At 45.7% G+C, this 18,136-nt stretch overlaps 1 protein-coding gene across 6 annotated transcripts in view; it reads left to right on the top strand.

Moving 5' to 3' along the window:
* Btbd9 (BTB (POZ) domain containing 9) overlaps nucleotides 1-18,136 on the top strand; it is a 367,098-nt gene that overhangs the window by 291,632 nt on the left and 57,330 nt on the right. For all 6 annotated transcript variants that reach the window (NM_172618.2, NM_027060.1, XM_006524094.4 and 3 more), the window contains one exon: nucleotides 16,029-16,136. In NM_172618.2, coding sequence (NP_766206.1) covers nucleotides 16,029-16,136 — 108 coding nt within the window. The remainder of the gene's footprint in view (nucleotides 1-16,028; nucleotides 16,137-18,136) is intronic.

Genomic DNA, 18,136 nt, shown 5'->3' with positions numbered 1-18,136 from the left:
TTCAATTTACTTTTGTTTTGATTCTGTTTGCATCTTTTTTTTTCTTAATATGCAGGGATAAGGTCCTACAATTCAGTGACCTAAGCAACATCTTTTTTTCTTTTCCACTTGTATTTTTGTCCCAAAGAAACAAGGCAATTGTTTCATCTTTAATTACAAGTCTGTGTTTAGGCAGGAATAAGGAAAAGGGCAAAGAAATAAAAAGATCTGGTACCTCCCACGCAAGCCTGCCTCTTCTCATAAGGAAGAGCTTTAACCCTGCTCAGAGCCCTTATAGCCCCTGCCCTGGGATGTGTGCACAGGGTGATCAGCTTAACCCTAGCTATGCTGGCTAAGAAACTGAGGGCCATGATGATGGACTGGCTCACTCAGCCATAGCACTGCCTCAGAGCCCTGCCTTGTGCTGCGTTAAGCATACTGTGGGATTTCTACAACCCCCATGTTCCATGTACTCTGTTGCTATCTAATGTTTAAAAGGAGCTTTGAGATGTAGTTTGCCTGTTTAAAATACATAAAGTAGCACAGGGCTCTTTTTTGAAGCTGAGAATTGAACCAAGGACCTTGAACACCTTAAGTGAGCATCCTGCCACTGAGCTATGCTCCAGCCTTCCATCTGGTTTCATTTATTCACTTTTCAGTGGATAGCCCAGGCTGGCCCCCAACTCACCATCTTCTTGCCTCTACCTCCAAAGCACTAGATTATAGGCATAGGACACCATACCTAGCTACATACATTTTTAAAAGCTGTCCTTTGAGACCACAGCTTCTGGATGTATCTAAACCAGCAATACAATAATTGTGTTTTATATTAGTCTCAGTTTCAAAACTGTTCTATAAATTTAAAGAGCTGTCTGCTTACTGCACTATTCTGATCCAGAATGAGAGGCATTGCTGATTGTATATGTTTGATTTCTTATTCATGAAATTTACTTCTTAAGAAAAACTGTGTTTCTGTTTCAAATATTTAATCAGATTTTCTGTAACTGGTCCCTGTGTTTTGCCAGCATAGTGATAAATCATGCACATAATAAAGTTTGGGAGGCAGGCAGGATCCCTAATAACTTCCAGTTGATGAAAAGAGAATGGGAGCTGAGGGCACGGCTCGGTGGTAGAGTTTCTGTCCGTCATGCACAGGTTCCAGGTTCAAACCCAGAACCAAACAGAAAACAAGTGGTAAATAGATATCCTCTTCAGTGTTAAACCTGAGGCTTAACATCTATGCCCACATGGGTGTGGTAGTGCACACCTGCAATCCCAGCGCTAAGGAGGCAGAGGCAGGAGGATGGCTGGAAGGTCGAAGCCTGAGCTACATAGTAAGTTCCAGGCTAGTCAAAGTTACATCTTGTCTGAAAAATAAGGCATGGCCACTTACCCTGGAATGAAACAGAAAATAAGAGTAAGTAAATGAGTAATAAGACCTTCAAAGAAGGTCTGGACAGACCGTCATACTATCTCTAGCCTGTTTCTCTAGCTCCGTGGTGATGCATGCTGTGTGAGATTGTAGTGGCTGTTTCTGACTTTGGGAATTTGGAAGTAACCTGTACAGCCATCAGAAAGGTACTAGAGCTCAGCATTCAGATTCCCTCTGGTTCTCCTCCTGAAATGTCTTAGTGCTGATCCCACAACCGCATTCAGTCTATAGTGAAGGATGGTTATGGTCAGTTTGAGGTGAAGGACGGCTGTGGTCAGTCCACGGTGAAGGACAGCTATGGTCAGGCCCCTCGGTTCATGTCCAAGGATGAGGCTGACCAGACTGCAGATGGGGAGACTCAGAGTGGCTGCGGCTGAGTAGAACCACTTTTGGGATCTGACCTTCCACCTACATATGAAGGTTCTGCTTTCCTCTTTCTGCTACCTTCTCCTGCCTCTCTGTCCACACAAAATGGTAATGGCAGAGCCATATTACCATGTAGGTAACAAAGTATTTAAGGGTAAGACTGGGCTCAGGAACAGCTAGGCCATGGGGCAGCATCCTCTCACAGCCATCCTGCTTCTGTAGTTTGAGACTGTATTGGACTAAGAATCAATTTGGGGGCTGACAAAGGGTAACAGCCTGCCTCTCCCAGGAACAGAGACCATGCTGTGTTCTATGTCTTTTGCTTGAGGGTTTGCAGACAAACATTCTATTGGTAAACAGTATTACTTTGCTTCTCATTTTCTGGAATTTTCCTTGACATACACTTAGCTCAGGACCTTTGTATTAGTTATTCTCATGTTACTGTGATAGAACACCAGGACCAAGGCAACTTACCAAAGGCAGAGTTCCAGGACTAGAGAGATGGGCCAGCAGTTAAGAGCACTGGCTGCTCTTCCAGAGGTCCTGAGTTCAATTCCCTGCAACCACTTGGTGGCTTACAACCATCTATAATGAGTTCTGATGCCCTCTTCTGGCATGCAGGTATACATGGATATACAGAAATGTGTCTTTAATAATAATAATGTCTAAAAACAACACAAAAGGCAGAGTTTCTTTGACTTTCCGTCCCAGGGTCAAGTCAGTTATGTCAGGACACGGTGTGGCAGGAGGCAGGAATTTGGCAAGACTACTACCTTCAAAGCCCGTCTCCCTGAAGGACTTCCTCCAGCAAGGCAATACCTTCTAACCCTCCCCAAACAGCACTGCCAGCTAGGGACCAAGTGCTCAAACACCTGGGCCTGTAGGGGCATCGCTCATCCACACAGCACAGCCCTTGGGTGGTTGGGACCTAGGACCTTGTTCCCAAGTCCCTTAAGCGATACCGTTTGAGCCACTGAAATCTCCTGCAAACCCTTGTCAGTTTTCTTCCTGATACTGACCTTTCTGTGTTCATTTCTGTGTGGTTTAAAAAAAAAAAAAAAGACAAATGCAATCAAATACTGTTTATTGGAAAGTCCATTGCAACCTTGTTAAGAAACAGATAAGGCATTATCTATAGATAATTAGCAGTAGCCAGGTAAATAATATCTTACTGGTAATAACCTTCCTAGAAAGATAGGGAAATGGCTTTGCCATGATTAGGTTACTTTAATGACATTTTAGCTGTCCACGTGGGACTCAGAAGCAGGTAGAGTTCTGTTTAGAAACAACATGCCCAAGACTTGCCCGCATTTAGATTGTCTTCATTGCAGAGACGCCAGACTGAGAAGTTGAGTTAAAATGCCAAGCGCTATCAGTTCTTGTTGATCTCTGGCCCTGCACTACCCTGGCCAACTATTTTGCAAATTGTGTTTTATAATCAAGGAGGCAGCGCTGGAGAGATGGTGAGGGGAGATGTCTGCACACCCATTCTCTCCTGGACACCAACCCGCAGCTGCACGCTCCGCTTAGCTCGGAGGGGGTCTGCTCTGTGGGTCATCACAAAGCTGCTGGCACACTCATTGCCCTGTAAATCACTGTATAAGTGCTTGGGGCATGTTTATTCGGGAACTAAAGTTTCACTGTAACTTGCTCACCTGCCCGCCCACCCGCACTGGTTTCTTCTCCTTCTGTCTCTTTGGGACATGGAGGGTGGTGGCTGATGGCTGTTGTTTTTGTGTGTGTCCCACCTGAGGATGCTCATCGTGGCCACATACAGTCAGTTCAGGGAGTAAGTAGGACTTGGGAATGGTCTCTCTCCCTCCCTCTCCCTGTTCCTCCCTCTCCCTGTTCCTCTCTGCCTTTCTAACTCTGTAACATTGGGGTAAGAATAGTAGAAATTTGGTAAGAAAGGGAAGGCAAGGAATGTCACTGCAGCTGTCTCAGTAACAAAGATGGAATTGTGACTGAAGCAAAGCTTAACTCCGTGTGGATTTTGCCACATTAAAAAACATATTTTGAAACATTCAGTGAAAGAGGATTTAGACATTTTTAGGTTAGGCTCAACCTTTTTTTAAACCATTCCCGTATTCCTCTGCTCTGTGCTATTCAGTGAAACTGGTTTCAGTCCTCGGGCTTGGCCAGGTTGTCTGCAAAAAGATATGCAGTACACATGTCATACTTGCTTCCTCTTAGGGGCATTGCTATGCTCCAGGAAACCCGCCTTACCAGACATGTGCAGATTGCCCTCGAGGAATCTAGCCAGACACTGCTCACTGGCATCTGTGGCCCACATGGGGAAAGCCTGGTCAGGGGACTCATAGGCCTTTCACACTTCCAAAAGGTGAAGCTAATACTTGTAAGCCCACTATTAGAAGCAACACTGAACATCAGCGTCTAGTTTGGGAACCAAACATGTGCCATGGCTCAGAGGCTTTTGTGAGGAACAAGCTTTGGGGCTGCCACAAGGAGAGGAGCCTATGGAAGCGCTAGCGTACGAGGCTTTAGGTCTGGGGCATGAGGTGGAGCCCAGGGCTTTGCACATGCTCACATGCTTGCAGACTGCCTCTTTCCCTGAGCCCTGGTTTATTCTCCTTTAGAAACTGAGAATCTTCAACTTCTCAAGAATACTTTTTTTTTTTTTTTTTTTTTTTTTTTTTTTGGTTTTTCAAGACAGGGTTACTCTGTATAGCTCTGGCTGTCCTGGAACTCACTCTGTAGACCAGGGTGGCCTCGAACTCAGAAATCCACCTGCCTCTGCCTCCCAAGTGCTGGGATTAAACTCCAACCCCGCCCAGCTCAAGAATACTTCTTAAAACATTGGTTTCCTTTTGTTTTTTTTTGTTTTGTTTTGTTTTTGTTTTTTTTTAATTCTGACTAGATGTATCTTGTGGATATTTTAGAAGAATATCAAAAGATGTGTCATCATTTTGTATTAAAAGGAAAAAATAGATTAAAAATAAGACCACAAATTATTCTAAATTCTATCTACCCCATTCTTTCCTCCCTCCCCACAGCTACCACCTTCCATTTAACAGATTAAGTGAGGCTGTTGTAGAGAAAGACAGAGGTGGAATTGGGCCTGTTGCCTCCCATGGCAAGTCTAGACACCCTGTTGTCACATTGAGAAGTGCTGTGTTCCTCAGAGGCTTAAGCTGAGACGGGAGCCCGTTTTGGTCCATCTGGGCTGAGGAGATGACTCCTGCCCCCTCCCATCTCCTGAGTGTCGAAGCCCATTAGAATGGCTACTCTTTAGATGTTGACTCAAGATGATGTCCCCAGCGATGATCCTATGATCTCTCTGTGACTCACCCTGGGTCCTCTAGCCAGAGCCTCTTCTGCCCTCAGCATCAATTCAGTGTGGACTCTTGGGGCTCAGTGCTGAAGAGGGAGAACCCCAAGTAAGGTGAGATCTCACCTCTGGACCCACATCCTTTTTGGGTACCAAGTCTTTTCTTCTGTTTTCTGCAAGTGCAGACTGACAGGGTGGTGTTTCCAGCAAGTCCCTGTGGGCCCTATTGGCCCAGATAGGAACCTTAAAGGGACAGAGGGGACATAAATGTTTGCTCTTCTTGATGAGGAAGGGTGAAGCAAATGAATGGAAGAGACAACGTTTAATTCCCAGAGTGCAGTGTTCTAGTGGTGCCTCCTGCAGCTCTAGTCAGTGTGGCCGGGTCTTGCTGCCTGCAGAGCCTCCAGAGGGGTGATTTATTCATCTGCCTCCTTCCCTGTGATTTCCTTCATTCAGCCTTCCAATATCCATCACTGAAAAGCCTGCTTTCTATAAGGGAGTTTACCCTGGTGGCTTGCCTGGAATACATTTTGAAGGATTAGTGTACAGGGCTTGGAGACTGGCCCCTATGCCCAGCACACGCTAGTGAATATTCATGCCGACACCTGCAAGGGCTATTTCTAAAATGGTAGCTCCTGTAGAATACATTCCAAAGATGGGGGTTTCCTCTCGTCTTAGGATCCCTCCTCCAAGCAAATGTGGGAGGAATGATGGGGCAGGAGTCAGAGACCGTGAGAAGGACCAGACTCTCCCTTGCCAGCCCTCGCCTGCACTCCAGCTCTGCATAGATCAGTGTAGGCGACTTGAGAGGGGAAAGGCAACTGTTCATTTAGCCTTTGGTCCTGTAACTCATACCAGTATGGTTTAATTATGGCTGTTGAGTAGTTAGAAAAGGTAAAGTTGTAAGTGTTCATCTGAAAAGGTTTGTATTAAAACTTGTGATCCCAGCTGTGAAGATGTGGATCAAGAGAACTGTTCTGAGTGGCCAGTGATCAAAAGAATCCAATTGAAAAGCTTAATTAGCCATTTTTTCCTCTAGCCATTGCAAGAAAGAAATCACATAAAATGTTGCTTATTTTCTGGCTTCTTGCCATTCTTCAAAAGATTAATCACACAGCAACATATTAAATTGATTAATTATCTTTTGTTTATAAGAACTTACAGTTAGTTCGGATTTTCACCTTTGTGTGCTGTGGGGAAGATGTTGCTATTATTGTTCTCATTAATGTCTTCATTTTAATGGTAAGCCGGGTACCACACGGGGAGTGGTGATTTATCACATCTCAGCCTTGGAACAGAACAAGCTACCTTTTCTTTAAGACCTTACATTGTATATAAGTGCTCTTATGACTTACTGCTTTGGTCTTGTGTTTCTGAGGGTGGTTTTCTTGTGGACTTCACAAAAGAAATCCAGAAAACAGATATGTGGGGAGGAAATTTTTAAGACAAGTAGATATGAGAGCCAGCCAGACTTTGCATATACAGGGTCTAGGAGAATAGGCGAGGGCAGGAAGGTTCAGCCGGCACGGGTGGTAGTGAGAGATATTAAAGTCATCTCAGCGAGTGCCCAGGACTTTGTAGATGGTGCCTGTAGGGGAAAGAGGATGCTTCACAGCTGGGGCAGAGGTGGGAACTCAGATCTGACTCAGGTGAAGAGGTCAAGCTGGTAAGAAAGACAAAGAGACATGGGAAATAGTACTGACTGAGTTAAGAGACCAGAAACGACATTTGCTGAGGGCAAAAGTAGAGGAAGAACAGGATTGTGTAGGAAGAGTTTTGCCTTGTACTTCATCTCTGCTGGAGTGTGCTCTTGCCTGTGATGTTGAGTCAAGCCTTTGTTTGGCCCTTCCATTCTCCCTTGCACCAGGTTGAGAGAAGACTCAGATCTGCCTATAGCTAAATCGTGAGTTCTCCTGCCAGACACAGTTCTGTGAACGCTTGACCCAAGGGAGTGGAAAGGAGCTGTGGAGTTTATTAAATTCCTCTTTGGCTCTGTTTCTAGGTGTTTTGTGTAGGCTATGTGTGTGTGCTAGCATGTAGTGGCAGGAGGAACAGAAGGAAGAGAAGAAGCAGCAGCGAGTGGGCTTGGCTGCAGCTCAGATGGAGCACTTGCATAGTGAGTGGAAGGCAGTCCAGTTCAGCGTTGACAGAAAAGAGGGGAGGGATGGAGGGAGGAGGATGGACTAGTTAGTGAGGTTTTGTGAGAAATGCACTTCATCTGTAATCCATTCTCTCCCCCTACCCTCTGTAGTCTTAAGTATAAGCCAGTTGATGAGGTGGTGGGGACTCTTGACCCCTCCTTAGGGTGCATCCCTTGGCTGTTTTTATGTAGGAATGTGGAGCCAGGAGTCTGTTCCTCCCCACACCTGTTGGATGGAGGCCATGGTGGATCATTTTACCTTGTAGGACTCATGAAGACTGAAGAAGTCAAACACTTAGCTTATAAACTAAGTCCCTAACACTTAGCTTATAACCCAGTGAGTCCTGAGCTCTTTGTCAGATCTGTTGGTCTTACCCTCCCAATAATTTCATAGGCTCCAGGGGAGGGAGGCAGATAACACAAATGCATATTGCCTTTAGCTCTTAGAAGATAGTGACTCTGGCCTTTTAAAGTCACAGTGGCACCTGATGCTCTCCCCAACAAATGAATCTTTAAGTGAGCTGTCTGAAAGTCTAGGAAGCCCTTGGCCTCCTGCTGATCCTTGTCTGTGCCTGCCAGGAGCCCATGGCACTGAGTGTTTCTGTGTTCCTCCACATTGTGACAAAGCTACTGAGATCTGGCCAGATGGTCTTGCTGTAGGATGGGGACTTGATAATGCCAAATTTAAATATCAGGAAAGATCTGTAAAAGCTGCCTACCTGCATAATGTGCCTGTGCCCTAAAGGTCTTTAGCAGCATGACACTTGAACTTGTCAACCAGTCCCAATACCTTGATGCCACCTACTTGCTTAAGGAAGGGTCTGTATTGTAAAAGAGTCACCTTCAAAATAAGAAAAAGAGCTTTTCTTCTGAGGGTCGTTGGCCTAGACATAGTTTTATCATATTTACATGGAAGCTTAAAAATGAAAGAAATTTCTTCAAAAATGACTGTGTAGTATGAAATCTAGATCATAAGACTGGGCCAAAACTTACATGTGAAATAAAAAATAAAGGCTTACCAAGTGAATGAATAAAGGTAGCTGGGACAGTGTTTAGCCCATGCCAGAAAATTAACCAATGACTTAGACAAAAAGTTCTGTGTTGAGAAGTAGGAAGTGCTCTGGTTTTCCCTTTGTGTGATAATGTATGCACAGATAGCTTGAAGTGGGTGTAGTCACTCACTGCTATCCCACCATCCAAATGGGTAGATGCAGAGGTCCCAGGAGTAAACCGTCTGCTCCTCATTACCATCTGACCTTGAACTAAAGCTTACTATCTCCAAGCAGGAGAACCATGGTCCTGTCTTGACTCCCCCATAGGCCTGTTCTCCACTTGCAGTGCCCTGGATTATGCTATGACTCTCTTGATGGCAGTTGTCCTTATACAGTGGCCTCCACGAGTGTCTATTTGGACACCTCCCTTTATTTTTTTTTCCTCTTGGGGCACCAGTGCATACACACAGAAACTACAAGCAGCCGACCATCAAGATCCTGAGCAAGACTTAGCCCTGACTAAGACCACTGTGTCTAACTTTCTTAGAGAACCTGTGTTCTGTGTCTGCTGTTGTCTGAATAGGAAACACCCTTAAAGACTAGCCCAAAAAAGGCTTGGTGCCCGTGATGCCCAGGATGTTTTCAGTGATGGAGGAACCTTTTAGAAGTGAGGCCTAGTGGAAGAGTCAGGTCATCTGAGAATGCCTTAGAAGGAAGTCTGGACCCTGCCCTTCCCAGCTCTCCTGTCGGCATCCTGGCTGTAAGTAGTTTCATTCACTGCACTCTGTCTCACCAGAGACCCAGAAGTAATGGGCTGAACCATCAAAAACTGCTGTGGCCAGGTATAGTGGCTCACACCTTTAATCCTAACACTTGGGAGCAGAGGCACACAGATCTCTGTGAGTTAGAGGCCAGCCTGGTCTGCATGGAGAGATCAAGGTGAAAGCAAAAACGGCAAAAACCTGTGTGCCAAAAGAAAGCTGACCCTCTTTAAAGCTTATGACCTCAAGTATTTTGTCACAGAGATGTTTTCATCGATGGAGGAACCTTTTAGAAGTAAGGCCTAGTGGAAGAGTCAGGTCATCTGAGAATGCCTTAGAAGGAAGGCTGGACCCTGCCCTTCCCAGCTCTCCCTGTCAGCCGCCTGGCTGTAAGTGTAACAGAAGGTGCCCTAGCTTTGAGAGATTAAGCAGCGTCCCACAGTACGTGGAGGCCTTGATGGGTTCTGCCTAGTGTACTTGCCAAGAACACCTTCCTTCTGGTGAGCGGCTTGCAGTTCCCTCCTGATTCTAGAAGTCCAGTGTTCCTTCTGCCCTAGGAGGCTGTGTCCTTGGAGGCCTGGCCACTGTGGCCACAGCTCCTTCAGTCTTCTCATTTCTGGGATCTTCAGGGCAGCGTTTGTCCTCTTCAGACTCTGCTGAGGATCTCATTTTGGACTTGGGTCCTCCAGCAGCTCTGCTCAGTTGGACCCTGCTCCTAACCGGAGGAGAGGCACACTATCAGATGCCATGGCAGACAACAAGAAACCCTCTCATTTGTGGGAAACTCCATTTATCACTAGTCAGTCTGGAGCAACATCAGATAGCTGCACTGGCTGTCTGCCCCTGTTGACCATAGGAGTCAGAGAAGGGCTCTCACATTGTGTCTGTCTTCTTTGCACCAGAACAGTGAGAACTATATTCTTCAATGAGGCTCAAGTGCCTTAGATCCCCACTTGGTTGCAGCATCTGATCTGTTTCCAGATCTCTGTTCTGGCTTCAGTCTACCCCTCAGCCCAGTAGTACACAGTACTTCCCTGCCCCTTGGATCCTTGGACCTGCACTGTGGCCTCCTTTTCCCTCTGGTCAAGCTCCCCAACCCCCCTGCTTGGTGGTTTTGAAGTGTGCTTGGTAATTAGTCAGTGCACAGTCCAGTCCCTGCAGAGCTCCCTCACTGAGCCAGTCCTCACCCCTCGCCTTGTCATCCCACACCTCAGTCCAGCCTCTCTCAACCTCTACAGAAACCACCTCTCCTGCAGCAGGAAGACCTTGCTCAAGTGTGCTCTTAGCTTGATTGGTTCCAAGTGACAGAAGCCAAGTAAAGATGGTTTAAGCCATAAAGGGAGCTTCCTTGTGATTGGGTAATTTCTCATGAACCCTGGTGGCACATGGTGGGCCTGCCTGTGTCAGCAGCAGCCCCACTAGGTGTCCACGGCTCCTTCCCTCCTGGTGCCGCCCAGGAGTGTCTGCCTCCTCGCCTCCTCATTATCTCATGTAAGGGGCAGGGCCAATTGAGGCCACACCCTCTGGTTTTGAGGCAGGAAGTGTGATTAGCTCAGCAAGCGTCTGCTTCCTAGGCTGCAACCAGGATTGCAGGACACACTGGGCCCAGGAACTCCCACACCGTTTTGAAATGGGACTGCAGGCAGTTTTCAGAGAGAATGCCATGTGGCGCACAGTCATCCAAGCCCTCCAGTACATATGCAGAGGGCTATCAGCTTGAGACTGAAAGAACCCCAGGTACCCAGCCAAGGCACACATTGAAGGTCATGGGGTGAGCTTAAGTAGATTCGAAGATTTACCTAATGGTGCTTCGTGCCTGGTAAAGAATTTTTGGAAATGTTTAGTGAAAGACAATATTTCTGAGGAACTTAAAGGTTGGTTGTCTAAGAATGTTATTTATACTTTTTTGAGGTTATGAATGTCTTTGACTGACCATTTATAAGTGAATTCAATAATGTATAACGTCACTAATAGCCTGGTTGTTGATCTTGCTTTGGTTGGCTGTTTTCCCCGAATGAGGAAGTTCTTAGCAACAGCAACAGTGTGTTGTGTCTCCATGTCTTCCAGGGAGGCTACCACAGACACTAGGCAATTAGAAACAGGCCAGTAGGCCCTTGCTCCTGGTCTAAAGGCCCCAATTCAGTGGAGAAGCTGTTGATCTCTCCTGTTAGGCTTCAGCCATTGTTCACGGTCTGCTATGGAATTAATCCTTTAAGAAAGGGATAAAAAAAACTGCCATTCAGCACAACGCAGTTTGTCATCGCATGCATAATGCAGGCTTTCCAATTAGAATGCTACAATTTGGAAACTTTCTTCACAGACTGATGAGAGAGCAATTATTTTAAGAAGGGAAAACTGAGTCCACTGGGTTTGCCTCCAGTCACTTCTGACTCAGGCCACAAAGACAAGAGTTTTGAAATCATATTCAGTATCGAATTTTGTATCAAAACAGCAGCAAGGAGAGCAATTAGTTGCTGTAAACTGAGCCCCGGGTAATCAATGGTATGCAACCAGCCAGAGCATTTATGGAAGATGTAAGCAGAATCACATCTGTTAATCAATTTTATAAAAAGCCAGCACCTCGCTGTTTTTAGGGAGACTCCACTGTAAGAATAAGGGGAGATGGAGGAGCCAACCGGTAATGTCACCAGGCGTTTATTCGGTGCTCATTAGGTAATGAGGTCTGTGGCAGTCATTCACAGACCTGATCTGCGGCTGTGAATCTCTCTGGTAGGATAAAGTCTGCCTCTTTGAAAATGGCTTCTGATAGTGGGGTGGAGGGGGAGGGGTATGCTTAAGGAGCTCATCTTCTTTAAGGTCACAAGGAGTGTCTTTGCTGAGAGATCACACTCTGCAAACATTCCCGGCCAGGTTACAAGCCAGAAACGTCTCTATGCTGTCGGTGCAAATACCTAAGAACAGACTTTGCAGGCAGACAGACGCGCGGGTGGTGTGGGCGGTACACTGTGCCTAACAAGAGCCCAGTTCCAACCTGAAGAGGGGAGCCTGGTTCAGGTTTGCTTGTAGGGTTAAAACTGAACCTGCTTTTTCAGTAGAATCAACAAAAGGACTGATTCATGATGAAGCCTAAATCCCAAACAAGTATGCATCCTGGCACATGAATTTGGATCTTATAAAACTCCCCGGGTAGAAGTCAGAGCCCTGCACTTGATAACCCGATATCCATCAGTGTCCCTTTCCACTCGAGTCACCGTGACCCTGCATTCCCCAGGGACTCTTAATAGAAGAATAGAAAGGCGATGTCTCAACCAGTGTGTGCTCTTGGCTGCAATTCAGGACAGAAAAAATTTAGGCTAGGAAAAATTACTAAGGTAAAGATCGATGGACTAGGCTAATAAAAATTAATATCTTTAGCATGCCAACTGTGATAGGCAGTGAATTAATATCCTTCAGATGTAGAGGGCATTTTGTAAGTTATTAGCTATAGGATAAATATAGAAAATACACAAAATGTTCAAGTTCGATGATAAGTTTTTTTTAAAAAATGTGCAAATTAATGAAATGTGTTTTGTCCCTAACACCAGGGTGTTTCTAAGTGTGGGTGTCTGTAAGATCTACAGACAATGGTGCTGGCTAGAAGCCGCTGGCAGTTTAACCTATTACAGGTTTTTTTTTTTTTTTTTGGTTGAAGGTGAGAGGAGAGGTCTACAGCTATTCTATAATACACACCACAACCTCAAAAGGAGAATTTGTTTTTTACAAACTTTCAAGGGAAGTAGTGGATTTTAAAAGAAAAAGTAGATCCCAGAGATTTTCATATATAAATGTTTAAGAAAAGTAGTGGGTTTAGCTAATGTTTATTGAAGAATTTTCCTGACAGTGAAATATTACTAAGTACCTAATTGTTGAGCACTAAGAGACTGTTTAAATTGTTAGACATTGGTAGAATGAAATGCTATAAAGTCATTACCTATGATATAGAAGATTCGAGCCATGGAACTCGGTCTGTAGCCCAGGCTGTCCCCAAACTCAGATCCTCCTGCCTCTGCCTCCCTTTGTTGGAATTAAAGGTGCGTGCCACCACTAATTAGTTTCTGATTCTTCAGTCACTCCAAGAATCTCTGGGGACATTCACAGCACTTGTAATTGCTCGACACTCTGCATCTTCTCCTTATCGTGTATCCTCAAGGCGGTCTCTTATGAAACATCTGGTTAGGTGCTGTCCCACAGGGACCAAGTGTTTTCATTTGGGTTTCTGTAAGACATTTACTCATGTTTGTCTGGAAGGACAGGAGGTTGTGACACTCTGGTTCTCCACTGATAATCCAGAATCCCAACGAGAGAAGGAAGTGGTGGCGCACGCCTTTAGTCCCAGCACTCGGGAGGCAGAGGCAGGCGGATCTCTGAGTTCAAGCCCAGCCTGATCTACAGAGTGAGTTCCAGGACAGCCAGGGCTACACAGAGACTCTGTCTCCAAACAAACGGAAATAAAGCAATACAAACAGAAGAATAGCCTCCTACTGAGGATTGTCTTTAGAGAATCCTGTTACTAGAACTATTAATGAAGAATTAATTTGCTTGATATTTCTCATATCTGTATTAGCAAATGACTATTACTTGATAGCAAGCAGAACTTAGAACTGAAGCTGAGAATTGAAAGGAAAAGAGCTAGGCCATGGGCACAGTCCTGTCATCCAAGCTGCTCTGAGGCCTGAAAGGCAGGAGACCAAACAATTTAAGGTCTACCTAGGGTATGGAGTGGAAGTTCAAGGCCAGCTTTGGCAACATAGTCTCTGCCTCAGAAGGAAAACTATGAGGGCTGTGATCGTCCCTTAGTGGTGGGACGCTTGCCTACCCCAGGTGAAAGACTGAGAAACAACCACAACAGCATTAATTCTCCACATTAGTAGCCTTACACAAAAACAAGGAATTCCATTGACTACAATAGCAAGATTCAAAGAAGGCCCAGGATTGGCTGTTACAGAGTGATGGCTTACAGTAGAAATACAGTTCAGATGCATAAACTAGGAATAGCAGACAGGGGGATTACAGAACTGGGTTTAGATTGGGATACCCGGCTGCAATCTCGCATTACCCATACACTGACAATGAGCTTAGATAAGGTACTCACAGCTGCAAGGCTCGAGTCTACCGTTTATATAACTCGAGGAGAGCCGTTGTGCTTGCTGAGAGGGTAGTTAGGTGTATGACAGATCAGACAGTGCAGAGCACTTGATTGTGGACCACATGCACATTAAAGCCATGTTGGCTGTCATGATCATCACTGCTGCTGCTGTGTCTGCCCAGCTGACATCTCCAGAGCGCTGGCCTGAGTGAGATGCTGGGCTGAGCTCTGGGTAGAGAGAAACCACTGAGGCCAGGTGGTGCTGGTGCGCACCATTAGTCCCACACTCAGGAGGCAGAGGCAGGCAGTCTGGTCTGTATAGAGGAGGACAGTCAGAGCTACACAGAGAAACCTCATTTGGGGGGTAGGCAGGAAAGAAAGAAAACCCATTTAGACATGGGCACTGCCTTTCGTGTGCTCACTGTTGTGGCTGATTGGAAGCACATGCATGTGACTTCCTGTTAGACGGTGTGACGTTGCACATACTCTGTTTAGGCAAAGATGGCAGAGAGTGGAGAGGAGTGATCTGTTTTCTCTGAGGCATAGTCAGCTCAGATTCTGTTTTTAATTGGAGAGCCACACATGGAGCATACACACATCTTTTGTGCATGGATTGATGAATATGTCCAGGCTCCCATAGCCATGTGACTACCATTGAGATAAAACTCGCATGTCTCTGGCCTTCTAGAGGCTACCCTCATCCTGCTCCCCAATCATACCTATTCTGCTGCTATTCTGAAACTGGTAGGTGAGTGTATTCTGCTTTGAACTTGGAGTAAATGGACTCACATAGGCCATTAAAGTTCTCACCTGAGCAGAAAAAGGGCTCAGAACAAGACCAAGATAGTAAGTTCCCAGATAATGAGTGTGTTTTCCAGTACAGTTGGCCTTCACACACTTAGGGTTCACATAGTTGGACATTTACCTAAAAGGACACAGAATATTTTTCGTCAATTCCTTTAAAAATACAGAACAGCCGGGCGTGGTGGCGCACACCTTTCATCCCAGCACTTGGGAGGTAGAGGCAGGCGGATTTCTGAGTTCGAGGCCAGCCTGGTCTACAAAGTGAGTTCCAGGACAGCCAGAGCTATACAGAGAAATCCTGTCTCGAAAAACCAAAATAAATAAATAAATAAATAAATAAATAAATATAAAAATACAGAACAAAACTATTCGAATGACATTTACTTTTATTGGGTGTTATGAGGCATGTAAGGATAATTGAAATTTTTGTAGGCCAGGTGAGACATTTAACAATCCTGCAGCCACTCAAGTCAAGAGGCTCAAGCAGGAGGATTGTGGGCTCACTGACCTAGCCTTCACCACAAGACCTTGTCTGGAGAATGTGCATGCATACACATATGCACATCTCTGTGTATATGTGTATTTGTCTACACTTATGAGTTTGTACTCACATGTCAGGGATATATGAGCATATGGATATATATTCCTATATATATATGACTGTGCATAGATTTTGTAATATATAAAATATATATATATGAGGACTTGAGTAGCCACAGACTAGTCTCTTACAAATGCTAAGGGATAGCTGTATCTCCACGGCAGGTTATCTTACCAGAGTCATGTGGAAAAAACACGGTAAGTACACATTAGCATCCGTTGGCGGTACCGATCCCCTGAGCAGGTGTTTCTGGGATCTTATCCTCAGCTAGCTCAGATGCTACAATGAAAGCTGGAGAGCCTGAAAAGATGGCTCAGGACAAACATACTCCCTCCTAAGCCAGTCTGAACTTGGCTGCTAAGGGGACAGAGGCTCCCTGGGACTGGGTGGTTAGTGAAGCAGACTTCCAAAGATGGGACCCACAGCCTGGCCCAGCCCTTCCTTCTCTTCATGTCCTCATGGGGATTCTCTCTCCCTCTGCAGTCCTGGATGCAAGGTGGGGCACAGGGGGTAGGGGAGGAGTGACACAGGCCCCATGACAGGATATGAAGACAACGCCATGTTCTCTCTCTCCTCAGGTTATTACTCTGGGACTGCGATGATCGAAGCTACAGCTACTATGTTGAGGTTTCCACCAATCAGCAGCAGTGGACCATGGTGGCCGACAGAACGAAAGTGTCCTGCAAGTAAGTAGTGCCTTTCACTGTTAGGGCAGCCTCTGTGAGCTCAGGCCCTGGAGAAGATCCCTGCAGGGAGGTGAAGCGCATTCCCATGAGCCTTTGTTTCAGTTTGACTACCAAGCATTTAAATGAGCATTTCTGTGATGTGCACAAATAGGTTTTACCTGTGACCTGAACTTGAAAATGACTGACATACTCTTATGGAAGTAAGAGACTCCCTGTGCAGTCCTCCCTCTGAGCTCCAGTCCTCACTGCCTTCTTAGGAACTTGAACTTCCTCAGAGAGTTTTACAGGAGCAGTTACTGTGGGGCTCTGTCCTCTCATCTCATGCCTGTCCTCATAGCAGAAACCTTTCCTCATGCAGAACCTAACCCCAGGAAAGCCATGATGCGCTGTAGGCTCTCAGCTGCCTAAGCACTGGGTCTGTGTGGGCTCACCTGCATGTGGGGACACCCGGGAAGAAGAGTCCCGGGGTTCTGACCAGTCTTGAACCATGATGCCTGGGAAGAGCTCAGTGCCTGTCAGGGGAGTTTCTTCTGGGAGACAAAGCAGAGCAAAGCTGAGACTTGGTCTTTAAAATTCAAATTCGGATTCTGTTAGTCAGACTCCATCCCTGTGACACAGAACTGAGAAACAGCTTACACAGAAGAAGGCTTTAGGGCTCGTTTCCGAGGTTGCTGTCCATGATCATGATCTTTCCAAGTGACTCTGGGGAGCCAGAACAGAGGAGCTGCAGCAGCCCTAGTGTCGGCTTCCAGGTCATGCCTCTGATTCATGACGTCACTAGGTCCTGCCTCCACCTCCATCGCCAGCACAGGCTGGTGACCAGACAGGCCTTCACACATGGGCTTCGGAGGGCATTTACACCCAAACTCTAATATCTTCCTGTACTCTAAGTTCACCCTTAGGAAGTGTGCAATCGTGCATTTTAGTACATCCACAGAACTGGGCAGCCATCATTCTCTGATGTCCAGCAACATTTGTCTTAGCCCTCCTGAAAACAAACCCATTTCCCTTCATCCGCTCCAGCATCTAGTCATTTACTTTGTCTCTGTATCTGCAGATGATAAGAAGCCTATGTAAATGGAATCATAACACGCACGACCTTCTGTTCTCAGTGTCTTCTCCGTAGCATGTGCTCCAGTTCATTCTGGTTGTATCTGGCATACGTGAGGATTTTCTTTCTGTCTGGGTAAATAATATTCCGGTGTGTGACCTCATTTTCTTTCATTGTTCATCCTGACAGATATTTGAACTGTTTCTTCTCTTTAGCTTTAGTGATTAAGGCTGCTTTGTATGTTTCTGTGCAGGAGAGTGTGCGAACATACTGTTTAAGTGTTCTTGGGTGGATCTCTAGGGGTAAAATTGCCACATCATATTTCTTTTCTTTTTTTTTTTAAGGTTTATTCATTTTATTATTTGAGTACACTGTCACTCTTTTCAGGAAAACCAGAAGCGGTCACCAGTTCCTATTACAGATGGTTATGAGCCACCATGTGGTTTCTGGGATTTGAACTCAGGACCTCTGGAGAGCAGTCTATGCTCTTAACTGCTGAGCCATCTCTCCTGGCCCATGCATCATATTTCTTAATGGCATTGATGACTGTATGCTTGACTCTGTTCAACACCATCAACTACTAGAGTAACTGTGTTGAACTTGTTGAAGGCCAGCTGAGCTGCTCTGCATGGCCCTGAGCAGTTTGTGAGAGACCAGTTTCTTGTCCTTGCTGGCCTTGTTATCATTGTCCCTGGGCCATAGTCATCAAAGTGCATACCACTGAGGCTTTGATTGGCCTGTGGCTCGTACGCTAAGTATCTCCTAGTGTGCTTGCTCCACTGTAATTTCTATTCTAATGTCTGTTCTTTGGTTGGTTGGGTGCCAGGATTCCCCATCTGCTAGGGAGTTGCTCTCACTGAGCGATGCTCCCGGTCCTTGATTTCTTAATGGCATTGACAATGTGTTTGAGTCAGTGTTCAGTACCATCAGCCCTACTGTTGGTCATCAC

This window comes from Mus musculus, chromosome 17 (assembly GCF_000001635.26).
Source record: "Mus musculus strain C57BL/6J chromosome 17, GRCm38.p6 C57BL/6J".
In the NCBI taxonomy this organism is placed as follows: Eukaryota; Metazoa; Chordata; class Mammalia; order Rodentia; family Muridae; genus Mus; species Mus musculus.
The sequence above is the reverse complement of the archived record's forward strand: the minus strand, read 5'-3'. Positions and strand labels throughout refer to the sequence as shown.